The sequence below is a fragment of the Carcharodon carcharias genome, chromosome 14, assembly GCF_017639515.1.
Source record: "Carcharodon carcharias isolate sCarCar2 chromosome 14, sCarCar2.pri, whole genome shotgun sequence".
NCBI lineage: Eukaryota > Metazoa > Chordata > Chondrichthyes > Lamniformes > Lamnidae > Carcharodon > Carcharodon carcharias.
This window is the reverse complement of record NC_054480.1, coordinates 2528432-2556256: the sequence shown is the minus strand read 5'-3', so window position 1 is coordinate 2556256 and position 27825 is coordinate 2528432. Positions and strand designations below refer to the sequence as shown.

Sequence of the window (27825 nt, the reverse complement as noted above, 5' to 3'; positions counted from 1 at the left end):
CGGAGCAGGCTCAAAGAGTAGGCCATATGGTCTACTCCTGCTCCTATTCCTTTTGTTCTTGTGACTACACTGGGATTATCGGCCTGGATTATGGGCTCAGGGTCTTTTGAGTAGGCCTTGAACCCACAATGTTCTCACTCCGAGGTGAGAGGGTTGTCCCTCTGAGCCTCAGTTGACTCTGAAGAGGGGAGGAAAAGAGTTTCAGCTGAATGTACAAACCCCAGTGTGGGAAGTAAGATGAAGAAATAAATAAATAAATAGTCGCCCAATCTCAGACGGCCCGCTTCTATCTCCTACCCAAAATCCACAAACAGAACTGCCCTGGTAGACCGATCGTGTCAGCTTGCTCCTGCCCCACAGAACTCATTTCTCGTTATCTTGACTCCCTTCTCTCTCCCCTTGTCCAGTCCCTTCCCACCTACATTCGCGATTCCTCTGACACCTTACATCACATCAACAATTTCCAGTTCCCAGGCCCCAACCGCTTCCTCTTCACCATGGACGCCCAATCCCTCTACACCTCCATCCCCCACCGGGATGGTCTAAGGGCCCTTAGCATCTTCCTCGAACAGAGGCCCGAACAATCCCCATCCACCACTACTCTCCTCCGTCTGGCTGAACTTGTTCTCACGCTGAACAATTTCTCCTTCAACTCCTCTCACTTCCTCCAAATAAAAGGTGTGGCTATGGGTACCCGCATGGGCCCCAGCTATGCCTGTCTCTTTATGGGGTATGTGGAACATTCCTTGTTCCAGTCCTATTCCGGCCCCCTTCCACAACTCTCTCTCCGGTACATCGATGATTACTTTGGTGCCGCTTCATGCTCTCGTCGGGACTTAGAAAAATTTATTAATTTTGCTTCCAATCTCCATCCCTCCGTCATTTTCACATGGTCCATCTCTGACACTTCCCTTCCCTTCCTTGACCTCTCTGTCTCAATCTCTGGTGATAGACTGTCCACCAATATCCATTACAAACCCACCGACTCCCACAGCTACCTCGACTACAACTCCTCACACCCCGCTTCCTGTAAGGACTCCATCCCATTCTCTCAGTTCCTTCGCCTCCGTTGCATCTGTTCCGATGATGCTACCTTCAAAAACAGTTCCTCTGACATGTCCTCCTTCTTCCTTAACTGAGGTTTTCCACCCACGGTCGTTGACAGGGCCCTCAACCGTGTCCGGCCCATCTCCCGTGCATCCGCCCTCACTCCTTCTCCTCCCTCCCAGACACATGATAGTGTCTCCCTTGTCCTCACTTATCACCCCACCAGCCTCCGCATTCAAAGGATCATCCTCCGCCAGTTCCGCCAACTCCAGCATGATGCCACCAACAAACACATCTTCCCTTCACCCCCCCTATCGGCATTCCGTAGGGATCGCTCCCTCCGGGACACCCTGGTCCACTCCTCCATCACCCCCTACTCCTCAACCCCCTCCTGTCGCACCACCCCATGCCCACGCAAAAGATGTAACACCTGCCCCTTCACTTCCTCTCTCCTCACCGTCCAAGGGCCCAAACACTCCTTTCAAGTGAAGCAGCATTTCACTTGCATTTCCCCCAACTTAGTCTACTGCATTCGTTGCTCCCAATGTGGTCTCCTCTACATTGGAGAGACCAAACGTAAACTGGGCGACCACTTTGCAGAACACCTGCGGTCTGTCCGCAAGAATGACCCAAACCTCCCTGTCGCTTGCCATTTTAACACTCCACCCTGCTCTCTTGCCCACATGTCTGTCCTTGGCTTGCTGCATTGTTCCAGTGAAACCCAACGCAAACTGGAAGAACAGCACCTCATCTTCCGACTAGGGACTTTACAGCCTTCTGGACTGAATATTGAATTCAACAACTTTAGGTCGTGAGCTCCCTCCCCCATCCCCACCCCCTTTCTGTTTCCCCCTTCCTTTTTTTTCCAATAAATTATATAGATTTTTCTTTTCCCACCTATTTCCATTATTTTTAAATTTTTAAAATCTTCTATGCTCTCCCCACCCCCACTAGAGCTATACCTTGAGTGCCCTACCATCCATTCTTAATTAGCACATTCATTTAGATAATATCACCAACTTTAACACCTATGTTAAAGAACTCAAGTTCTGTCGAAGGGTCATGAGGACTCGAAACGTCAACTCTTTTCTTCTCCGCCGATGCTGCCAGACCTGCTGAGTTTTTCCAGGTAATTCTGTTTTTGTTTTGGATTTCCAGCATCCGCAGTTTTTTTGTTTTTATCTCTGTGTTTAATTGACTGCCACTGCTCTTCAAGAAATGCCTACCTCCTTGAAGAAGTTCTGTTCCTCTCTGCGACAAGATTTCCGGATCTCTCTGTTGCCTTGTTCACCTTCATTGCTTTCCATTTCTCTCCTAGTGTTTGACAAGGTGTTTACTAAAACCCGCTTTCACAGCCATATCTCCTTTCTCAGTGACTGTCTCCGTCTCCGACTTACCCCACGTGGATTTCAACTGAAATTCCACCCCTCATGTTTCGAACCCAACCAGGATTACAGGTATCTCCGGGACATAAAACGTTTCTCGGACTGCTGTTCCCGTCACATTCTGAAATCCACACTCAGTGCCATGCGCCGCCATATGAACACACTCGACCTCTCCCTCCAGCAGCACCGCCGTACCCTTTTTCAAAGCTGCGCGTGCCCCCAGTTTCATTTTATCCTTCGGCTCATCCGAAGCCTCAACAAGAAACTTTTTCTCTTTCTCTCAAGTGCTAAGGAACGCAAGCTGCAACAACTCATCGACACCAACACCCATCTAGGACCCTCCACCCCTGCCTGTCCCTCCGACCCCACCCCATCTTCCAATTCCAACCCCAGCCGTGTATTCACTATACCCCCTGACCTTCCCCTCTCCGATGCTGAACGTTCAGTGCTCAGCAAAGGACTTAGTTTCATACCCTTACGCCCTCACCTCAATGAATTTCGGGCTCGGCATGATACTGAACTCTTCTTCCGCCGTCTTCGTCTCCGGGCTCACTTCTTTGGGCAGGAGTCCTCTCTCCATTCAACGGATCCTTTTACACATCTCCAATATTCTCCCTCCACCTGGACCCCTCCCACTGGATTCTTACCTTCTCTCGATCTTTTCATTGAGAACTGTCGTCGCGACATTAGTCGTCTCAATTTCTCTGCTCCTCTCACCCATTCTAACCTGTCTCTCTCTGAACTTACTGCACTCCGTTCTCTCAGGTCCAACCCTGACATTGTCATCAAACCCGCTGACAAGGGTGGTGCTGTTGTTGTCTGGCGCACTGACCTCTACCTCGCGGAGGCTGAGCGTCAACTCGCAGACACTTCCTCCTACCTCTCCCTGGACCATGACCCCACCACTGAACATCAGGCCACTGTTTCCAGGACTGTCACTGACCTCATCTCCTCTGGGGATCTCCCTCCCACAGCTTCCAACCTGATAGTCGCCCAACCTCGGACGGCCCGTTTCTATCTCCTACCCAAAATCCACAAACAGAACTGCCCCGGTAGACCGATCGTCTCAGCTTGCTCCTGCCCCACAGAACTCATTTCTCGTTATCTTGACTCCCTTCTCTCTCCCCTTGTCCAGTCCCTTCCCACCTACATCCGTGATTCCTCTGACACCTTACGTCACATCAACAATTTCCAGTTCCCTGGCCCCTACCGCTTCCTCTTCACCATGGACGTCCAATCCCTCTACACCTCCATCCCCCACCAGGATGGTCTGAGGGCCCTTAGCTTCTTCCTCGAACAGAGGCCCGAACAATCCCCATCCACCACTACTCTCCTCCGTCTGGCTGAACTTGTTCTCACGCTGAACAATTTCTCCTTCAACTCCTCTCACTTCCTCCAAGTAAAAGGTGTGGCTATGGGTACCCGCATGGGCCCCAGCTATGCCTGTCTCTTTATGGGGTATGTGGAACATTCCTTGTTGCAGTCCTACTCCGGCCCCCTTCCACAACTCTTTCTCCGGTGCATCGATGATTATTTCGGTGCCGCTTCATGCTCTCGTCAGGACTTGGAAAAATTTATTAATTTTGCTTCCAATCTCCACCCCTCCATCATTTTCACGTGGTCCATCTCTGACACTTCCCTTCCCTTCCTTGACCTCTCTGTCTCAATCTCTGGTGATAGACTGTCCACCAATATCCATTACAAACCCACCGACTCCCACAGCTATCTCGACTACAGCTCCTCACACCCCACTTCCTGTAAGGACTCCATCCCATTCTCTCAGTTCCTTCGCCTCCGTCGCATCTGTTCCGATGATGCTACATTCAAAAACAGTTCCTCTGACATGTCCACCTTCTTCCTTAACCGAGGTTTTCCACCCACGGTCGTTGACAGGACCCTCAACCGTGTCCGGCCCATCTCCCACGCATCCGCCCTCACTCCTTCTCCTCCCTCCCAGAAACATGATAGTGTCCCCCTTGTCCTCACTTATCACCCCACCAGCCTCCGCATTCAAAGGATCATCCTCCGCCATTTCCGCCAACTCCAGCATGATGCCACCACCAAACACATCTTCCCTTCACCCCCCTTATCGGCATTCCGTAGGGATCGCTCCCTCCGGGACACCCTGGTCCACTCCTCCATCACCCCCTACTCCTCAACCCCCTCCTATGGCACAACCCCATGCCCACGCAAAAGATGCAACACCTGCCCCTTCACTTCCTCTCTCCTCACCATCCAAGGACCCAAACACTCCTTTCAAGTGAAGCAGCATTTCACTTGCATTTCCCCCAACTTAGTCTACTGCATTCGTTGCTCCCAATGTGGTCTCCTCTACATTGGAGAGACCAAACGTAAGCTGGGCGACCGCTTTGCAGAACACCTGCGGTCTGTCCGCAAGAATGACCCAAACCTCCCTGTCGCTTGCCATTTTAACACTCCACCCTGCTCTCTTGCCCACATGTCTGTCCTTGGCTTGCTGCATTGTTCCAGTGAAGCCCAACGCAAACTGGAGGAACAACACCTCATCTTCCGACTAGGAACTTTACAGCCTTCTGGACTGAATATTGAATTCAACAACTTTAGGTCGTGAGCTCCCTCCCCCATCCCCATCCCCTTTCTGTTTCCCTCTTCTTTTTTTTCCAATAAATTAGGACTCGAACTCAAGTTCTGTCGAAGGGTCATGAGGACTCGAAACGTCAACTCTTTTCTTCTCCGCCGATGCTGCCAGACCTGCTGAGTTTTTCCAGGTAATTCTGTTTTTGTTTTGGATTTCCAGCATCCGCAGTTTTTTTGTTTTTAACACCTATGTGTTCTTTTGTTCTATTGTTGTCGACATCTTTTGATGATCTGCTTCTATCACTGCTTGTTTGTCCCTACAACCACACCACCCACTCCACTTCTCTCTCTCTCTCTCTCCCCCCCCCCCCCACACACACACACCTTAAACCAACTTATATTTCAACTCTTTCTTGGACTCGAACTCAAGTTCTGTCGAAGGGTCATGAGGACTCGAAACGTCAACTCTTTTCTTCTCCGCCAATGCTGCCAGACCTGCTGAATTTTTCCAGGTAATTCTGTTTTTGTTTTGGATTTCCAGCGTCCGCAATTTTTTTGTTTTTATAAATAAATACCTGTTTTAATTTCGTCAATGAAGGTTTGGAGATTTTGGGAAGGGAGGAACTTGCATCCTAAATAAATCCTGTAAATCTAGCTATTGGAATCAGAGCCAGAAAAACAACTTGTAATCAACTGGGAATAAGAGGATTGAATGAGGAATAAAATAAAGTTTCCTCTCTCTTGGTGAAGTGGGAAATAAACAGCAGCAGAAATCTATCTCGAGGCCTGTTCATCACACATTGCTGATACTTGGAACCTTGTGATATATTACACTGACAGGCAGTCTGTGGCCTCTGAATCAGCAACTCGCTAAATGTTTGTCATTTTCTCTAAATATATTCACCACGGTTATAAATGGGATTCCAGCGTAAGAAGCCTGGGGTAACTCTCGACATTCATTCACTTGCTGGGCTAGGTTGAGGCAGCTAGTGGGGTGGTGAATGGGCACTGTAATTGTCTAGTTGTCTAGGCTGGTGGCTAGGGAGCAGGGCAGGGAGGGCACAATTGGCTGGGGATTGGGGTTCCTTCTCCAAAGACCCTACTGGAAGTGGATGATGATATCTGCATTTTTCAAAGTTGCAGAGACAATTGAATGATCCAAGATAAAACAGCACTTTGACTGCCCATCTTGGTTTAATGATCTATCAATCCTTACTGACTTGGTTTAAACAGGATGAACAGGTAGTTAGCCTCCTTCACAAACAAAGATGAGAAAGCATCCCTGTTAGTTACAGAAATCAACATTGGAAATTCACTGAGAGCCAGTTTGTGGTCCGCACTCGGACAAAATCCTGCTCAAATCCAGTCTGAGCGATTCGTTAATAGATTAATGACAAGTTTGTGATCATTGAGCAGCAAAGTCAATAACTGTGGTTTGCGAATCAATACTGCAGCAAGTGATGGTGACCTTCAGTTTATGGAGGAACAATATTAATTGAGCTGTTTTAATAAAGGGCATGAGAGGTGCTGTGAGAAATGACTGCAGAAGAATTTTCCTGACTTTGGAATGAATCCTCACTGGGAGTTTCTGCTTCTGCTGCTCAGTTTGGGACAGGAAGCAGAAGGTCTGGGTTTTTTATTGGGCTGGATATTTACCACTTGTGACTCAATCCTGACATGGACAGACTTTAGAAAGAAAATATTTCGAATTCAGATTTCTGTAGCTCCTTTCACAACCTCGGGAGGTCCCAAAGTGTTTGCAACAGCAACCTGTATTTATATAGCACCTTTAATGTAACAAAACGTCCCAAGGCGCTACATGGAAACATAATGAAGCAACGTTTCACACTGAGCCACGAGGTGATATTAGAATAAATGGTCAAAAGCCTGGTTGTAGGTTTGAAGGAGCATCTTAAAGGAGCAGAGAGAGGTAGGGAAGGAATCCCAGAGCTTAGGGCCCAGGCAACTGAAGTCATGGCTGCCAATGATGGAGTGATTAAAGTCAGAGATGCGCAAAGGGCCAGGATGAGAGGGGCACAGATATCTCGGGGTTGGGGGAGATTACCGAGAGAGGGATGGGTGAGGCCATTTATTTGAAAACAACGATTAGGATTTTAAAATCATGTCGTTGCTTAACCGGGAGCCAGTGTAGGCCAGCGAGCACAGGGGGGATAGAGGAACAAAACTTGCTGCATTAAAAGACAAAGGTACCAGAGGTAGAATGTGGGAGACCAGCCCAGAGTGTGTTGGAATAGTTAAGTGCAGAGGTAACAGAGGAATTGATGAGGGTTTCAGCAGTCAACAAGCTGAGGCAAGGATGGAGTTGGGTTATATTACAGAGGTGGAAATAGGTGATCTTAGTGCAAATATGACGTTGAAGCTCATCCTGGGGTCAACTGTAATACTGAGGTTGCAAACAGTTTGGGAAAGAGATGGAGTCGGTAACTGAGGAAGAGTTTGTCACAGGCAGAAGACGATGGCTTCAGTCTTCCCACTGTTCAGTTGGAGAAAAATTCTGTTTGTCAGTTCTGGGTGTCAGGGAGCTGAAGGTAGCTGGGGAAAAGGCGAGCGGATCCTGAGGAGAGACTGAGGGACTTGGAGGGTGAGGAGAATGAGGATGAATTGAGTCTGAGGGAGACCGAAGGGGACTGTGAAAGTGAGGAGAGTCTTGAGGGAGACTGAGGGAGCTGGAAACCCAGACGAGACATTTTATTATTAAGCGGTAAGCACACATTGTTTCTAAAAGAGAGGCAGCGTTTTGAGTGATTACCTCACCTGCCTCATCAGCATCTTGACACCTGTTATTTTTGAGCGAATGCTTAACTGCTTCTCTTTAGAAAATAAGTTTTAAAAATGATTTAACATGCCCTCTATTTTTAAGCTTCCTTGCTGACTCGGTTTTTGTAAGTGAAAGTACGAGTAAGGCATATCTTGCCTTCAGGTTGTGTTCTGACAGCATCTACAATGAATCACTTCAGCATATTCTTGTAGCTAAGCATCGTCAATAGAAAGGGTGATCTGTGTGTTACTGGTTAACCACTGGAATTGGAAAATTCCCCTTCAAAGTGATTGGAATCAAATATAAACCACCCCCTACCACCCCCCCGCCCTACCCTCTTCCCCTGGCCCCTTCCCCTCACCCCCCATCCCCAACCCTCAGTCTCTCTTTTCCTTCAGACTAGAGAACGTTAACACATTTTAAGTCGAGCTTTGTGGTTCTGCCTATGGATTCCAAACCCGGTCAAGGGTGATGAAAGTTACTTTTCTTCATTGAGTGTTAAGGGTATGGAATGAACTTCTGTGCTCAGCATCCACGCCACCCCACCCCACAACCTCTGTTTTGTCCCCTCCTCTTTTGATGGTGCTGGCTCACACTGGGGCACAATTCGCCCCAAGTGTGGGCCGCTGCAGTGAGGGTAGGGCAAGATGTTCAGTGGAGGGGGTATCATGGGGGAACCCAGCACCAGGCCTCTTCAAATATCCCTTGACTGCTTTTGATGAAGAACAGGGGGGTTCTCCCAGATGTACTGGAGCCAATATTTATCAGCCAACATCACTTAAAAGTCATTAGTCATTGTCACACCGCTAGTTGTGAGAGCTTACTGTGTACAGTTTTGTCGCTGTGTTTCCCACATTACCACAGTGGTTAGATTTCAGAATAGTATTTAATTAACTGTAAAGTGCTTTGGAACATCCTGAGGTTATGAATAGTGCTATACAAATGCAAAGTTGTTTTTTCCTTCTGCAGGGATTGGCCATTAGAAGCAAGTTCTCCTAGTGATGAGCTTATTCTCTTTCTGGATCACTGAGCCCAGGCTTCAGTCAATGAAATTAATTCATATTTTAATGAATATCTTCAATGGTCAAAGTCCTGGGACCTGTTGTAATTTAGAGCTCCATGGGCAGTGCTCCTTCATGGTAGATCAGGGTCGTATAGGGAGTTGGGACTAATCTATTGTCAATAAATATCAGCTTATCTCAGTTAGTTAGCGCTCCTGTGCTTGAGTTGGAAGGTTGTGGGGTTTAAGGGCCACAGCAGAACTCAGAACCACACAAGTGCAGAGGGAATCATCCTCCCATAACCATTGTCCCTAATATCAGTTAACTGCTTATTGTTCTCATTACTCTTTGTACGATCTTGCTGTGCACAAGGTGGTTTTGTACACTATTTACCTACAGTAAATTACCTTGAAGTTGACTATTTCAGGGTAATTTATTTCCTCTGTGTGAACACTGTTTGAGTGAAATGGCGTCACTCTCACTTTGGAATGTCTTGAGTTTTACACGTTTGATATGGTTTGTTTGATGTTTCCAGCTTGTTGCAGCATGAAGTGACCTACACCATCCCCCTCTCCTCCTGCAAGGAATCTGTAAACAAGAGACACCAGCTTTTGTTATGTAGTTGTCTGTCATTGATGCAGTGATTAATGGTGCAGGTGACCTTTACTTCACTGGGACACTTTCCAACTGTAAGGTATTGGTGAGACCAAGACTGGAGTACTGTGTACAGTTCTGGTCTCCTTACCTAGAGGATATATTTTCCTTAGAGGGTGCAGTGAAGGTTCACTAGACTGATTTTGCAATGTTCCATGAAGAAAAATGGAGTAGAATGGGCCTATGCCTTCTGGGGTTAAGAGGCATGAGAGAGGATCTCATTGAGACCTCCTTATATGGCTTGGGATGGGTAAATGGTGTTTCCCCTGACTGGAAAGTCAAGAATGAGTGGGTGCAGTCTCAGGATAGGGGGTAGGGTTAAATGTATTCCGGACGTTTCATCAAATGATTTGCTCCAACCATTACGTCCAACACATCCATCCCTGTGACGCACAGACTTCCTACGCCAATTGGAAAGCAAAAAGACTCATTACCCAATTGGATGATGCCTGACTGTTGGCCAAACAGCCTTTTGTTCCATTTTCAATATTTTTAAATTTGTTAAAGAGAAATGGTCAAAGAAAATTATTTAATATCCTGATGATTTTTCTCCAGGGTTACACATAGCAGTGTCCTGGAGACTGGTCTACAATTCCTGGAGACTGTAGGCCCATCCTAGAGGGTTGGCAAACTTAATGGGTCAACCATTTAGGATTGAGACGAGGAGAAATTTCTTCACTGAGCGTTGTGAATCTTTGCAATTCCTACTCTTAGAGAGCTGTGGATGCTCAGTCATTGAGAACATTCAAGAGCTGGATAGATTTTTGGTTATTAAGGAATTGTGGGATATGGAGAGCAGACGGAAAAGTGGAGTTGAGATAGAAGATCAGCCATGATCGTATTGACTATTGGAGCATGTTCGAGAGGCCAATAGGTCTACTCCTGTTCCTATTTCTTATGTTCCTATAATTGGGAAAATTTTACAGGCTCAAATGTGCACAGGAACCTAAACGTGATATGTTCAGGTCAGGAATGTGATTCTATGGAAATGGAGACGGCCACTCAAGTGTGCACTTGGCCTTATTTGGAGTAACCAGCCTGTATAAATCTCTGAACAGGTTTGGATCTGGTCTACAAGTTACTAACACTAAGAGCAGTAGGAGGCTATTAGCCCCTGGAGGAGTTGTTTCTTTTATTCATTCATAGGATGTGGACTTTGTCAGCCTGGATTCTGAGCTCAGGCCTCTGGCATGGGCTTGACTCCACCTCACACGACTCAGAGACAAGGTTGTAGCCCCGGAGTGTGTTGAGGCATTTACTGTGATACAGATTTCACTCCAAAGCCATCAGCTCTTGCTGATATCTTAGGTGTAGCTTTGAGTTCTGCTGGTACAAAAAAATGGACCAAAATTGGAGCGTTTTGGAAATTGTTCATTGATAGTTTGTCCCTGACTTGGAGGTGGTGGAATGATTTGTGCTTTGGTATATAGTTGAGGCATATTTCTTGATGTAGAGATGAAATGCTATGAATATCATGTGTTTATATATTTTCCTCTGTAAAGCCATTGAGATCTGAAAAGGTCACACATTAACGAGACAAGTGTTTACAAAGAGCAATAGAGATTTGGGCAGAAATGCCAGTGTAACTAGATCGCTGCTTATTGTGCTGCCTTATAGGGTACGCCGGAAAAGAATTCCTCACTTAACTGGTGCAACAGGACTAGTTGGTTCATATATAGCTGACCAGAAATTCTATTTCTGGATAGAATTAACTCTTCAACTGCTGAATTTGGATGCCCAATTTTTCCACAGAATCACAGAAATGTTAAGGCACAGAGGGAGGCCATTCGGCCCATCATGTCTGCACCGACGCTCCAAATGAGCTTTAGGACTCAGTGCCATTGCCCTGCCTTTTCCCCGTATCCCTGCACATTGTTTCTATTTAAATAATCATCCAATGCCCTCTTGAATGTCTCGATTGAACCTGCCCCCACCACACTTCCAAGCAGTGAATTTCAAACCCTAACTACTCGCTGTGTGAAAGTTTTTCTCACATCACATTTGCTTCTTTTGCAAATCACTTTAAATCTGTGCCCCCTCGTTCACAATTCTTTTACAAGCGGGAACAGCTTCTCCCTATCTACTCTGTCCAGCCCCCTCATGATTTTGAATATCTCCATCAAATCTCCTCTTTGCTTTCTCCTCTCCAAGGAGAACAGTCCCAACTTCTCCAATCTATCCTCATAGCTGAAGTTTCTCATCTCGGAGCCATTCTTGTAAATCTCTTCTGCACTCTCTCCAATGCCTTCACATCCTTCCTAAAATGTGGCGCCCAGAACTGTGCACAATGCTCCAGCTGAGGTCTAACTAGTGCCCTATAGAGCTCTTGTACTCTATGCCCCTATTAATAAAGCCCAGGATACTGTGTGCTTTGTTAACTGCTCTCTCCACCTGTCCTGCAATGATCTATGTACATACACACCCAGGTCCCTCTGCTCCTGAACCCTCTTAAGAATTGTACCCCTCATTTTATATTGTCTCTCCATACTCTTCCTACCAGAATGCATCACCTCACACTTCTCCTCATTGAACTTCATCTGCCACCTCCTTGATTATATAACGCCTTCGATGAGCTCAGTTTCAAGTCCCACTCCAAAGATTTGAACACAAAATCCAGGCTGACACTCCAGTGCAGCACTGAGGGAGCACTGTACTGTCAGAGGGTCAGTACTGAGGGAGCACTGCACTGTCGGAGGGTCAGTACTGAGGGAGCACAGCACTGTCAGAGTGTCAGTACTGAGGGAGCACAGCACAGTCAGAGGGTCAATACTGAGGGAGTGCTGCACTGTCGGAGGGTCAGTACTGAGGGAGTGCTGCACTGTCGGAGGGTCAGTACTGAGGGAGTGCTACACTGTCGGAGGGTCAGTACTGAGGGAGTGCCGCACTGTCAGAGGGTCAGTACTGAGGGAGTGCCGCACTGTCGGAGGGTCAGTACTGAGGGAGCACTGCACTGTCAGAGGGTCAGTACTGAGGGAGTGCTGCACTGTCGGAGGGTCAGGACTGAGGGAGTGCCGCACTGTCGGAGGGTCAGTACTGAGGGAGTGCCGCACTGTCGGAGGGTCAGTACTGAGGGAGTGCTGCACTGTCAGAGGGTCAGTACTGAGGGAGTGCCGCACTGTCGGAGTTGCAATCTTTCTGATGAGTTTTTAAATCGCAGCCCCATCTGTCCTAAGTTTAAAAAAAAATACTTTGTGCAGGGAAAAGAGAATAGCATAAAATTATCAGTGATTAGCTTATAATTAAAAGCTGCAACAATCGAGTGTGCAACTAACACAGTGTCCTGGGTGCACAGGATATCTGTCCTGTCCTGGGTGATCTTTTATACCTTGGCAAACAGGCTGATCCCTGGGGCCCAGCAGATTCATCACAAATACACAGAAGATTTGGGCCTTCAATCTTGGAGCAAGAAGACTGAGTCATGTATATGAGGGAGAAAGGGCCAAATTCAACCATAACTGTAGTACAGGGGTAACTGAGAATCACAGAATCACAGCGCAGAAGAGGCCCTTCGGCCCATCGATCCTGCACCGACACGTGAGAAACACCTGACCTACCTACCTAATCCCATTTACCAGCACTTGGCCCATAGCCTTGAATGTTATGATGTGCCAAGTGCTCATCCAGGTACTTTTTAAAGGATGTGAGGCAACCCGCCTCCACCACCCTCCCAGGCAGCGCATTCCAGACCGTCACCACCCTCTGGGTGAAAAGGTTTTTCCTCACATCCCCCCCAAACCTCCTGCCCCTCACCTTGAACTTATGTCCCCTTGTGACTGACCCTTCAACTAAGGGGAACAGCTACTCCCTATCCACCCTGTCCATGCCCCTCATGATCTTGTACACCTCGATCAGGTCACCCCTCAGTCTTCTCTGCTCCAACAAAAACAACCCAAGTCTATCCAACCTCTCTTCATAACTTAAACGTTTCATCCCAGGCAACATCCTGGTGAATCTCCTCTGCACCCCCTCCAGTGCAATCACATCCTTCCTATAATGTGGTGACCAGAACTACACACAGTACTCCAGCTGTGGCTTCACCAAGGTTCTATACAACTCCAACATGACCTCCCTACTTTTGTAATCGATGCCTCGATTGATAAAGGCAAGTGTCCCATATGCCTTTTTCACCACCCCACTAACATGCCCCTCTGCCTTCAGAGATCTATGGACACACACGCCAAGATCCCTTTGTTCCTCAGAACTTCCTAGTGTCATGTCGTTCATTGAATACTTCCTTGTCAAATTACTCCTTCCAAAGTGTATCACCTCTCACTTTTCAGGGTTAAATTCCATCTGCCACTTATCTGCCCATTTGACCATCCCGTCTATATCTTCCTGTAGCCCAAGACACTCAACCTCACTGTTAACCACCCAGCCAATCTTTGTGTCATCCGCAAACTTACTAATCCTACTCCCCATATAGTCATCTATGTTGTTTTTTTTAAAATGACAAATAATAGGGGACCCAGCACAGATCCCTGTGGTACGCCACTGTCTTCCAGTCACTAAAGCATCCTTCTGTCATCACCCGCTGTCTCCTACAACTAAGTCAATTTTGAATCCACCTTATCAAATTACCCTGTATCCCATGTGCATTTGCCTTCTTTATAACTCTCCCATGTGGGACCTTGTCAAAGGCTTTGCTGAAATCCATATAAACGACATCAACTGCACCACCCTCAAGTTCTTCTCAATGAAGAAACTTCAAGAAGAGTGAAGAAATCCCAAGAATTATCCTCAGAAACTGGGAGAGGGGCCTGTAGATTTGTTCTTGGCGAAAAGCCTACAACAAGCGACAGTCCTTATTGTTCAGTGGTTGAAGCAGAGACAATATTCAAGAGTGGGTTAGAAAGGGGGTTGATGGGAATGGAGCAGATCTGGAGGTTGAGTGCGAGTGCTGAGGTTGAATGGTCTGGTACCAAGTCGCTATTTCTCAGTAATTGTGAAGAGACGTGAAAGTTCCTGGTTGGAGAAGTTGTGACGAACAGGGGCCTGCCATTGAGAACCAGTGTACTGTCCTGTCAGGTAGTCCCAGCCTTGCAGGGCAGAAGGGGATTCAGCTACTGGAGGCCGGGCCTGGGTGTTCCAAAGCAGGCCGGAAACATGTCCCCCCCCACCCCCCACCCCCCACCGACTGTGATGTGTGCACAGAAGCTGCTGGATGTCTCTGGTGGAATGTGGTTGTTATAGTAACAGATTAGGCAGCTGCGAGCTTGTTAGCAGCGTCACATTATCCCCTAAACTCCCGCCCTGCACAAACAGCCCAGAATATTCAGTGAGAAAGCTGGGCTCCTTGTTATAAAGCTGCCCAGTCAGCAGGTCAGCCACGTGAGGGCCTGTTTACCAGGCAGTCAGGACAGGCTGGATCCTGTGATTTTTCACATGGCACTGCTGGGAAAAAACAAAACAAAAAAGAACCCAAATCTGATTTAACTGTGAGATTGAGCTACTTTCCATAATCCACATACCAGCAGTGATCCAGCAGAATTAGCTTGTTCCAAATTCTTGCCTGTTTTAAAGAGCGGTTGAATATGTGAATGATTAAACCATCACTCCTCTTAGTTTAAACTCGGATTTAATCAGAGGGATGGTTCCTGGAACCTCTCACCCTCCTCACAACACACAAACTTGTTTTCCTATGTGGTTAAAAAGTTTCCAAGATTAATCTTGTTAATGAGTTGAATTTCACCTTATCAACTATCTGATTGTCGGTAAATCCACTCAGTTTGGTTCAGTTGGTACCATTCACTACAGAGTGCAAGGATTCAAACTCATAAACTGGACTGGCTCTAAAGTACTGAGGGAGTGCTGCACTGTCAGAGGGTCAGTACTGAGGGAGTGCTGCACTGTCAGAGGGTCAGTACTGAGGGCGTGCTGCACTGTCAGAGGGTCAGTGCTGAGGGAGTGCTGCACTGTCAGAGGGTCAGTGCTGAGGGAGTGCTGCACTGTCAGAGGGTCAGTGCTGAGGGAGTGCTGCACTGTCAGAGGGTCAGTGCTGAGGGAGTGCTGCACTGTCGGAGGGTCAGTACTGAGGGAGTGCTGCACTGTCAGAGGGTCAGTGCTGAGGGAGTGCTGCACTGTCAGAGGGTCAGTGCTGAGGGAGTGCTGCACTGCCAGAGGGTCAGTGCTGAGGGAGTGCTGCACTGCCAGAGGGTCAGTGCTGAGGGAGTGCTGCACTGTCGGAGATGCTATTGTTAAACCGAGGCCTGGTCTGCTCCTCTGGGCACTAACAACCCCATAGTCACAAAGTGAAGTCAAGCAGGGGAATATTCCCTTGTGTCCTTGCTGATATTTGTCCTTCAATTGATATCACTGAAACCCTGTTTCTCTATCACTGTTGGTGTGTTTTGTTGCTGTGTTTATTTACATATTAGTTGGAGCTGTTGACCATGCATGATGTATTCTAAGATGTCCAGGTCCAACGTAACGTAGGTCTGTTTTTAACAGAGCCATGAACCTGTGCAATTTGCCCTCGATGTTTGTTGAGGTTGTTGGATTCTCAGCAGGTGGTAAAGTACGGTAAAGGCTATCTGAGTTCCGCTTGCAGTGAGGCCCCTCCCAACTCTACTTAGACATACACCAGACCTCCAACCACTCCACCCCCATGCTCCCACCAGCTCTTGCTTTTATATGGCGCCTTATCCCAAAGTGCCTTACAGCCAATGGAGTTCTTGTTTAGTCATGGCTCTGAGGTAGCACTCAATTTACACACAGCAAGCTCCCATAATCACCAACATGTGACTGACCAGATAATATTTTGTGATGTTGATCGAGGGATCAATATTGACCAGGACACTTTAAAGTAGTGACTGTGGAATCTTTTACTTCCCGCTGAGAGGGCAGATGGTTTTAACAGCTCATGTGAGGGAGAGTCATAGTTGGAAGCAGTGATTCAGGTTTCCATCCTGGATGAATTGTGAGGGTGAGGCATGTGGGGCTGATGTTTTATAATGAAGGGAGCAATACCTCTGAGAATCTCAATCAGATATGCCTTCAACACCAGAGTATTCCCTGGAGGGATGAGGAGCAGAAACTTCAGAGGAAACTTTAAGGTGAAGACGGTCTGTTCACCCACCTCAGAATATCACAGATTAATCATAACTAGACTGATGGTGTGTCACACAGCCTCATATCCTGTGGGGGGTAAAGGTCATGTCTGAGAACAATGAAACCCCAGCTCAGACACTGCATTTTTCTTTGCTGAATGTGTGCATTGATAGTGAGTGCAGAGACAAACTGCAGTTTGTAACTGAGAAGGTATTCCCTTCATCCAGATACAATGACCTTATCCAGCACATTGTAACCATGGTGGAGGATTCATAATTCATCACTGAAGCTATTAACCACGTCTTCCTCAGAAACATCTCTTAATCTCAGTTCAGTTTTCCCCGGTTCCTCATTAAATCTTTCTCTGTTCACTCACCGTCTCTCCCCCCACCCGCGGCACCCCTCCACAACCCCACTGATCCATACACACACACTCTGCTCGGTCTCCTTGGCCTGGATACTAACCAGAATTATTTATGTGGTGGGAGGGAAGGTGGAGTTTGAGAACCCAGAGACGGAGTTTATCCTGCCTTGTGTGGTCGAGTTTGGGTTCCAGCATGTCTAGGTTTTGTTGCTGATAGGTTTCCCCATCCGGAAGTTACTCTGATTTGGCAGGTTTGACTTCCAGTCAGCTAGCGGACAGGATGTAGGAATGGATAGGTTGAAATTCCAGCCCTGGGTGAGATCCAATTCCAGATCCATAGAGATTTCCTAACCCCTGCGACTTTGTATAGTGGGGGGAGGGGTGTCAATGACGTGGGAACTTTGGGGGGGCCAGAAGGAGACACTCCTCTGCCTCTTGGCCCACAAGCAGTGCTGTAAAGGAATTTACCTTCACTCTGAAGCTGCCCTCGCCTCCTTTCAGCTGTTGGGTTTCCTATGGCAACCAATTGCAGCCAACCAATGTTAAACCTGTAAAACCGATTAAATCGAGCCTGCTGGCCCCATTACCATATTTAAATTGTCACCCTGCCTTGTGTTAGCCGATTGGTTGTCCCCCCCTGACCTGTCTCTTAAACCTGGGGGGTGACAAGTTAGAGAGAGAGTTCAGGTTTTTAAAATTTAACACCTGACAACTCACCTGTTTTTGTGCTAACATTCAGTCCCTTGCCCTTATTTGCCCCTCCATGTCCTCTCCTGCCAGTTCTGTAATCTCCTTCCATATTCTCTCTTGCTCCCCATCTTTCACCCTAGCATTGTGGGGGCACTTGCACACCCTGAATCATAGTCTCCACCCCTGAACCCCTCCCGCTCTCTACCTCTGCACTACCCCACTCTTTATCCAACATTTTCATTACCACTCCCATTCCCTCCTTTCCCCCTCACCTGGTAGGGATGTGGGCAGGTGAGGGGGATGGTGAGCAGCAGGAAGGGGGGGGGGGAGCATGGGATCAGGGTGGGTGGGGAGGGGGAGTGCTGCACTGTTAAACCGATGGTCAATCTCTGCTCAAGCGAACATTAAAGCTCCCTCAGCAATATTTAAAGATTAATGAAGTATTGAGTGGATCCTACCTATTAAACAGTGTCCTTGCTGTGTCTATGGGGTTTTGTAACTCATTGTTTGAGACACTTACAAATATTGTGCCTATAAAAGCGGGCATTATTATTTCCTATATGTTACCTGTCTGGGGTAGAATGATTCTCAGTAGTGGGTGGGGTTTAATTACTTAGCAAAGGACCCAATAGGTTGAAGTTTGTAACATCTATTTAGAAATGATCGTTGTACATTCTGACATTCAGTTATTCAAAATAGCCAACCCCAGAAACAGGTTAATAATCCACTCACTGATTAGGTTAGTGATATATCACTAACTGGTTAGGTTGGGTACACACACAGCTCTTAATATCTTCGACTTTATTCCATTGAGAGCAACCCTGTGAAATAAATGTCAGGCACTGGATGAGCTTCTGTTTCCTGACTCCACAAACCTACAATTACTTTTAGTCAAATGATGAGTGTTCAGTGATAACCGGATAAAAACTCTTTTATTTGAAAGCTGTGTTGATAGTTCACTGCGTACAGACTCAGCTGCCTTACTGAGCCACACACATTCACTCAAGGGTTTCTTTCTATTCTCTAGTCCCTGTCTGTTAGCCAGCCCTGGGGCTTGCACCCATACACCACTGCACATACATGTTTGCAGACTGAATGATGATGAGATCAAATGAGGTTGTGGTGCTGCCGTGGTCCAATTGCTCCAACCCTTGTTGTCTAGACACAAATCTTAATACTGACCATTTGCGAGAGATACTGGAAGATGCTCAGAATGGTTAACAGCTGCATGAGTTTGGGTCCCACTCCAGAGACTTGAGCACAAAATCCAGACTGATCATCCAGTGCACGGCTGAGGGAGTGCTGCACTGTCAGAGGGTCAGTACTGAGGGAGTGCTGCACTGTCAGAGGGTCAGTACTGAGAGAGTGCTGCACTGTCAGAGGGTCAGTACTGAGGGAGTGCTGCACTGTCACAGGGTCAGCACTGAGGGAGTGCTGCACTGTCAGAGGGTCAGCACTGAGGGAGTGCTGCACTGTCACAGGGTCAGCACTGAGGGAGTGCTGCACTGTCACAGGGTCAGCAGTGAGGGAGTGCTGCACTGTCACAGGGTCAGCAGTGAGGGAGTGCTGCACTGTCACAGGGTCAGCAGTGAGGGAGTGCTGCACTGTCACAGGGTCAGCAGTGAGGGAGTGCTGCACTGTCACAGGGTCAGCAGTGAGGGAGTGCTGCACTGTCACAGGGTCAGCACTGAGGGAGTGCTGCACTGTCACAGGGTCAGCACTGAGGGAGTGCTGCACTGTGAGAGGGTCAGTGCTGAGGGAGTGCTGCACTGTCACAGGGTCAGCACTGAGGGAGTGCTGCACTGTCAGAGGGTCAGTACTGAGGGAGTGCTGCACTGTCAGAGAGTCAGTACTGAGGGAGTGCTGCCATTCCGAGGGTCAGCACTGAGGGAGTGCTGCACTGTCAGAGGGTCAGTACTGAGGGAGTGCTGCATTGTCAGAGGGTCAGTACTGAGGGAGTGCTGCACTGTCAGAGGGTCAGTACTGAGGGAGTGCTGCATTGTCAGAGGGTCAGTACTGAGGGAGTGCTGCACTGTCAGAGGGTCAGTACTGAGGGAGTGCTGCACTGTCACAGGGTCAGTACTGAGGGAGGGCTGCACTGTCAGAGGGTCAGCACTGAGGGAGCGCTGCACTGTCCGAGGGTCAGTACTGAGGGAGTGCTGCACAGTCACAGGGTCAGTACTGAGGGAGGGCTGCACTGTCACAGGGTCAGTACTGAGGGAGTGCTTCATTGTCAGAGGGTCAGTACTGAGGGAGTGCTGCACTGTCACAGGGTCAGTACTGAGGGAGGGCTGCACTGTCACAGGGTCAGTACTGAGGGAGGGCTGCACTGTCAGAGGGTCAGCACTGAGGGAGCGCTGCACTGTCCGAGGGTCAGCACTGAGGGAGTGCTGCACTGTTGGAGGGTCAGTACTGAGGGAGCACCGCACTGTCAGAGGGTCAGTACTGAGGGAGGGCTGCACTGTCAGAGGGTCAGTACTGAAGGAGTGCTGCACTGTCCGAGGGTCAGCACTGAGGGAGTGCTGCCATTCTGAGGGTCAGCACTGAGGGAGTGCTGCACTGTCAGAGGGTCAGTACTGAGGGAGCGCTGCACTGTCATAGGGTCAGTACTGAGGGAGTGCTGCACTGTCAGAGGGTCAGTACTGAGGGAGTGCTGCACTGTCAGAGGGTCAGTACTGAGGGAGTGCTGCACTGTCAGAGGGTCAGTACTGAGGGAGTGCTGCACTGTCAGAGGGTCAGCACTGAGGGAGTGCTGCACTGTCAGAGGGTCAGCACTGAGGGAGTGCTGCACTGTCAGAGGGTCAGTACTGAGGGAGTGCTGCACTGTCAGAGGGTCAGTACTGAGGGAGTGCTGCACTGTCAGAGGGTCAGTACTGAGGGAGTGCTGCACTGTCAGAGGGTCAGTACTGAGGGAGTGCTGCACTGTCAGAGGGTCAGTACTGAGGGAGTGCTGCACTGTCAGAGGGTCAGTACTGAGGGAGTGCTGTACTGTCAGAGGGTCAGTACTGAGGGAGTGCTGCACTGTCAGAGGGTCAGTACTGAGGGAGTGCTGTACTGTCAGAGGGTCAGTACTGAGGGAGTGTCGCACTTTAGGAGGAGCAGTTCTGAGACAGTGCCGCACTGTTGGAGGAGCAGTTCTGAGGGAGTGCCGCACTGTTGGAGGAGCAGTTCTGAGGGAGTGCCGCACTGTTGGAGGAGCAGTTCTGAGAGAGTGCCGCACTGTTGGAGGAGCAGTGCTGAGGGAACCCGGCACAGTTGCTGTTACACAGGAACAGGTGGTGGCCATTCAGTCCCATGAGCCTGACTCGAATTTATGGTCCTGCTCCCTTGTCCTGGGCTCTCCTCCCACCCCCCTACCACCACAATTCTCTCCCCCCCCCCCCGCCCAACCACTGCCAGAGAGAACAGTTTCTCTCTGTCGACCCAATCGAACCCTTTAATCATCTTAAACGCACCGATTAGATCTCACCCTTTATTCTCCTATACTCAAGGGAGCACAAGGCCAGACTCAGCAAAACCTCTGCTCACAACTTAACCCTTTCAGCCCTGGTATCATTCTGGGTGAATCCGAGCTGTGCCCTGTCGATGCCCATCTCTCCTTCCTGAGGTGCGGAGCCCAGAGCTGAACCCAGTTACTGCAGGTGGGGTCTGGGCTGAGCTCTGAGTACCTGAAGCAGCATTTCCTCACCTTTGTCATTCAGACCCCTTGAGATAAAGGCCCCCTGGATGGAATTATTTGCTCTGGTCCTGGTGGGGTTCTCACTGTGGCAAAGAGTCAGTTAATGGTTGACTTAAGCGAGAGAATAATTCACGCCTTTGAGATGATCTACATTGTTTGATTTCTGTGGCTGAGACGTGTGGCTCTCCACTGCCACCCACTGGCCTGACCTGTTTGGTGCAGCACAAAGTCGGGGTGAGGGTTGGAGGTTAGAACCTGGGTCAGTTCCTTCATACGAAACAAAAGCTGCTGATTTATTTGCATTTCTGCCATTGGGGATCACAGAAATCAGGGCACCAGGGTGAAAGAGACTTCCTTCAGCTGCCCTTGCCCTGCAGTTTGTTAGTTTCTGAAATTCAAACAATAGTTCACATTGCAAATATTTACCTTGATTTAGCGGATGGAATTAGAACACAATCTCCCAAGTGTTTAACCTCCATGTCTAGACCTCAATGCTGAGGGGCTGGCTGACTGTCGAAGGCCTCTCCCACCATCCTGCCCTGAGCCAACATGCCCTTGTGCTTTCCAGTCAGTCACTGGGAATGGGCAGCAAGGAGATCGCAGGCCGATCCCTCCCCAGCCTTCTTAACTCTGCACCAACTGTGGATCAAACCCAGGGGCCTTGATGCTGTGTCAGGGCTGCCCCAGGGTGTGCATTCACTCACACCCCCTCCCCAGGCTGCAGGATGAGCCCCTGTCCCCTTCCCTGACCCTCCTCCCCAGCCTCTGCTCTGCTGCGTTCCTGTAGGTGCCAGGGCATCTGTGTCAGAGTCACACCTTATCATAAACTCTTCACATAATGAATCCTTTCTAACTGTGTCTATCATTCTGCTACAATAAAGATCCACAAATATTATTTGAATGGACCAGTTTATCTGGTCTTCTGTTTATTTTGATCGTGTTGGTGACTGGCCAGGATATCGGGAGAATTCTCCGTTGTTCTTTACAGTGGTCATGGGATCTTTCACATCCCCAGCTGATCTGCCAGGTGGAGCCTTAGTTAGATATTTTATCCAGAGTTCGGCAGCTCAATATCGGATTGAAAGTGTCAGTTTAGATTCTTTTTATATTAATTCACAGAATGTGAGCATCATTGGCAAGGCCGGCATTTATTGTCCATCCCTAATTTCCCCTTGAGAAGGTGGTGGTGAGCCGCTTTCTTGAATCGCTGCCGTCCATGTGGTGACAATGCTCTCAAGGTGCTGTTAGGAAATATTTACATCACAGAAACAGGCCATTCGGCCCATGCGCTCCATGTTGGTGTTTCTGCTCCACACGAGCTTCCTCCCACCCCTCTTCATCTCACCCCCATTACCATTTCCTTCTATTCCTTCCTCATGTGTTTATCCAGCTTCCCCTTAAATGTATCTATCCAATTCACCTTAACCACTCCCTGTGATAGTGAGTTCCACATTCTCATCACTCTCTGGGGTAAAGAAGTTTATCCTGAATTCCCAATTAGATTTTTCTGTGACGATCTTATATATATGTGTGGCCTCTGGTTCTGATCTCCCCCGTAAGTATAAACTTCTCTACGTTTATCCGATCGAAACCTTTCATAATTTTTAAAGACCTCTGTTAGGTCACCCCTCAGTCTTCTCTTTTCTAGAACAAAGAGACCCAACCTACAACCTTTCTTGAAAGTCATAACCTCTGTTCTGATACCATCCTAATGTTTTTTACCTTCTCCAGTGTTCATGTATCTTTTTTTTAATATGGTGACCAGAACTGTTAGGTTGGGAGTTCCAGGACTTTTGACCAAAAGTATTAACTAAAGACTTGGAATGGGGCTCGAACCCATGATTTGCTAACCTAGAGACGAGAACGCTATTAACAGTCTCACTGGCAATAGGTGAGGGAGTGGGTGCAGTGCCGGTTGGGGGGTGGGGGGGGTGGAAATCACATTGTTTTATCACACACACAGCAGGTTCTGTGGTGCTGACAGTTTCTTATGCTGTGTTACAGGGAAGGAGGATGTGAGGCTACAGTTGGACACAGCTTTACAGGACGTCAACGACAAGTATGTCCTGCTGGAGGAGACTGAGAAACAGGCCGTGTGTCGGGCTCTGATTGAGGAACGCAGTCGGTTCTGCACGTTTGTTACTCTCCTGAGACCTGTGCTGGTAAGTCAGACACCAGGCTTTCCATTAGATCATGGCTGATTGGCACGTAACTCCACCCACCCTCCTTGGTTCCATAACCCTTAATCCCTTTTCCCAGGAAAAATCTATCAATCTCAGTTTTGAAATGTTTAATTGACCACAACCACCACCCCCCACCCCCCCCTCACCTCCAGCCTCAATAGCTTTTTGGGGGGGCGAAAGTTCCATACGAACATACATGTCAGGAGCAGGAGAGGCTATTCAGCCCCTTGAGCCTACTCCGCCATTCAATAAGATCATGGCCGATCTGGTTGTGGTCTCAACCCCATTTTTCTATCTACACCCCTCCCCCATACCCTTTGACTCTCGTCAATCAAGAACCTATCCAACTCAGCTTTAAAAATATTCCATGACCCTGCCTTCACTGCTCTCTGGGAAAGAGAATTCCACAACCGATCTCAAAGAGAAAACATTTCTCCTCATCTCCGTCTTAAATGGGACACCCCTTATCTTTAAACTGTGTCCCTTAATTCTGGTCTCTTTCAAAAAGGGAAAGATCCTTTCAGCATCCATCCTGTTAAGAGCCCTCAGGAACTTCTATGTTTCAATGAGATCACCTTTCATTCTTCTAAACTCCAATGGATACAAACCCAACCTTTCTTTATAAGAAAGCCCCTCAACCCCAGGAATGAGTCAAGCGAACCTTCTCTGAACTGCTTCTAATGCATTTCTATCCTTTCTTAAGTAAGGAGACCAAAACTATACACAGTACTCTGGATATGGTCTCACCAAAGCCCTGTACAATTGTAGCAAAACTTCCCTAATTTTATATTCCATTCCCTTTGTAATAGGCAACAACATTCCATTTGCCTTCCTAATCATTTGTGGTACCTGCATGGTAACTTTTTTGTGATTCATGTACCAGGACACCCAGATCCCTCTATTCTGCACAGTTCTGCAATCTCTCTCCGTTTAAATAATTTGTTACTTTTCTATTCTTCCTGCCAAAGTGGACAAGTTCACATTTTCCCACATTATTTTCCATCTGCCAAATTTTTGCCCAGTCAGTTAACTTATCAAAATCCCTTTGTATACTCTTTATGTCCTCTTCACAGCTTGCTCTCCTACCCATCTTTGTGTCATCGGCAAATTTAGCATCTGTACATTTGGTCCCTTCATCCAATCTGTTGTACAAATTGTAAATAGTTGAGGCCCAGCACTGATCCTTGTGGCACACCACCAGGTACAGCTTGCCAGTCCAGAAAAGACCCATTTATCCTACTCTGTGCTTCCTGTTAGCTAACCAATCCTCTGGCCATGATAATATGCTACCCCCTACACCATCAGATCTTATTTTGTGTAGTAACCATTGATGTGCTACCTTTATATGTAGATTAAAATCAACAAATGTTATTGCTGTACCTTTCTCACAAGCCCCTATTATGTTTTCCTGTATACCCCGTCCTACAGTGTGGATACTGTTAGGGGGCTTATAAACCACTCCTACAATTGACTTCTTACCTTTGCTTTTTATTATCTCTACCCAAACTGATTCTACATTCTTAATTAACAGAGCTACCTCACCACCCTTTCTGTCCTTTTGAAATGCCAAGTATCCTTGATTATTCAGGTCCCAGACTTGGTCACCTTGTAGCCACATTTCTGTAATGGTGATCAGGTTATTCCTGTTTAAGCTGACAATTCATCTGTTTTGTTGCAAATGCTACGCGCATTGACGTACAGAGCCTTTATTTCTGTTTTTCACTGTTTTTGAAAACTCTGGTCTTTGTACACTCTGACCCTTGCTGCCCTGCTCTGCTTATAACTACCTTATTGCTACTTTGCTCTTTTGCCTTGTCCTTTTCCTTTATACGAACATACAAGCTAAGAGCAGGAGGAGGTCACTTGGCCCTTCAAGCCTGCTCCACCATTCAATAAGATCATGGCTGATCTGATTGTAACCTCCCACTTACCCCCGATAACCTTTCACCCCCTTGCTAATCAAGAATCTATCTAGCTCTGCCTTAAAGATATTCAAAGACCCTGTTCCACTGCCTTTTGAGGAACAGAGTTCCAAAGACACGCGACCTTCTGAGAGAAAAAATTTCTCTTCATCTCTGTCTTAAATGAGCGACCCCTCTTCTAGATTTCCACACAAGGAAACACCCTCTCCACATCCACTCTGACAAGGCCCCTCAGGATCTTAAAGGTTTCAATCAAGTTGCCTCTTACTCTTCTAAACTCCAGTGGATACCAGCCTAACCTGTCCAGCTTTTCCTCATAAGACAACCCACCCATTCCAGGTATTAGTCTGGTAAACCTTCTCTGAACTGCTTCTAATGTATTTATATCCTTCCTTAAGTAAGGAGACCAGTACTGTACACAATACTCCAGATGTGGTCTCACCAATGCCCTGTATAACTGAAACATAACCTCCCTACTTTTGTAATCAATTCCCCTCACAATAAATGATAACATTCTATTAGCTTTCCTAATTACCTGCTGTACCTGCATGCTAACCTTTTGTGATTCATTCACTAGGACACCCAGATCACTCTGAATCTCGGAGCGCTGCAATCTCTCTCCGTTTAGATAATATGCCATTTTTATTCATCCTGCAAAAAAGGACAGTTTCACATTTGCCCACATTATACTCCATTTGTCAGACCTTTGCCCACTCACTTAACCTCTCTATGTCACTTTGTAGCCTCCTTACATCCTCCTCACAACTTATTTTCCTGCCTATGTTTGTGTCATCAGTAAATTTAGCCACCATTCCATCTGTCCCTAATCCAAGTCATTTATATAAATTGTGAAAAGTTGAGGCCCCAGGGCTGATCCCTGTGGAACATCACTCATCACATCCTGCCAACTAGAAAAAGACTCATTTATGGCAACTCTCTGCTTCATGTTATCCAGCCAATCTTCTATCCCTGCCAAGATATTACCTCCTACACCATGAGCTTTTATTTTCTGCAATAAACTTTGATATTGCACCTTATCAGCTGCCTTCTGGAAATCTAAGTACAGTATATCCACCGGTTCTGCTTTATCCACAGCACATGTGACTCTTTCAAGGAACTCCAATAAATTGGTTAAACGTGATTTCATTTTCACAAAACCATGTTGACTCTGCCTGATTGCCTTAAACTTCTCTAAGTGCCCTGCTATAACATCTTCAATAATAGCTTCTGACATTTTCCCTGTGACAGATCTTAAGCTAACTGGCCTATAGTTTCCAGCTTTCTGTCTCCCTCCCTTTTTGAATAAAGGAGTTATATTTGCTATTTTCCAATCTAATGGAAGAATCTTAAATTGGTTATCAGTGTAATTCTTAGCACACTGCAGAGTGCTACATATGCCAGCCGCTGTTCACAACAGGCAGGGTACAGACTATACCCAACCAACCCATGCTGGCAAAACTCAAAAAACAGTGTCCAACTTAATTCCGTGATTGGACAACATTTGCCAAATAATCCTCAGTGCGCTAAGAATTACGCTGACAACTAATTTAAGATTGTCAGTCGGCCTCACAATGCGTGCACTGGAAACTGCACATATTAATACACGTTCTTTCTGTCTGCAAAGAACATGTACACACATTGTGCCTGTTTCAGCTAAAGAAAAATAGTAACAGCCATTCGCTGACTCATTCATCAGGGCAATGCCTTGACCAATCAGGGTCAAGCTGCCTGGTTTAAATTTCAAACAATGCTTGGCAGTTAACTGTGATTCAGAATTAACTGGTGCATTCTCCATGGCAACGTCACTTGCCAACCAATCAGCACTCTCTTCACATACAGTACAAATTGTTTTTTCCCCCTTATTGTTGTGAAATGCCCTGATGAGTTCAAAACAAAACCTTAGACATGTCTCTCTTTCCAGTGATAATCAAGTTCTGTACTACCAAACGACTATTCCCTAGTTTAGATAAGATGAATAAGAAGTACACAACAGCCAATCACCTACCTGCTTCCCCATGATGTCACACCTCAATTTTTATTTCCGAATGCAGATTCTGACTGGCTCTTGTATGCCCTGTCTTCCCTTCGAATTCTCACTTAACCCCGCCCTGTCTTCCCCCCGAATTCTCACTTAACCCCGCCCCTTCCCTCCGAATTCTCACCTAAACCCCGCGCTGTCCCTCCGAATTCTCACTTAACCCCTCCCTGTCCCTCCGAATTCTCACTTAACCCCGCCCCTTCCCTCCGAATTCTCACTTAACCCCGCCCCATCTTCCCTCCGAATTCTCACTTAACCCCGCCCCATCTTCCCTTCGAATTCTCACTTAACCCCGCCCCTTCCCTCCGAATTCTCACTTAACCCCGCCCCTTCCCTCCGAATTCTCACTTAACCCCGCCCCATCTTCCCTTCGAATTCTCACTTAACCCCGCCCTGTCTTCCCCCCGAATTCTCACTTAACCCCGCCCCATCTTCCCTCCGAATTCTCACTTAACCCCGCCCCTTCCCTCCGAATTCTCA

At 47.5% G+C, this 27825-nt stretch overlaps 1 protein-coding gene across 2 annotated transcripts in view; it reads left to right on the top strand.

Moving 5' to 3' along the window:
* Window positions 1-27825, top strand: part of mtss1 (MTSS I-BAR domain containing 1) — a 178918-nt gene that overhangs the window by 122522 nt on the left and 28571 nt on the right. For both annotated transcript variants that reach the window (XM_041205586.1, XM_041205584.1), the window contains exon 7: window positions 23207-23364. In XM_041205586.1, the coding sequence (XP_041061520.1) occupies window positions 23207-23364 (158 nt within the window). The remainder of the gene's footprint in view (window positions 1-23206; window positions 23365-27825) is intronic.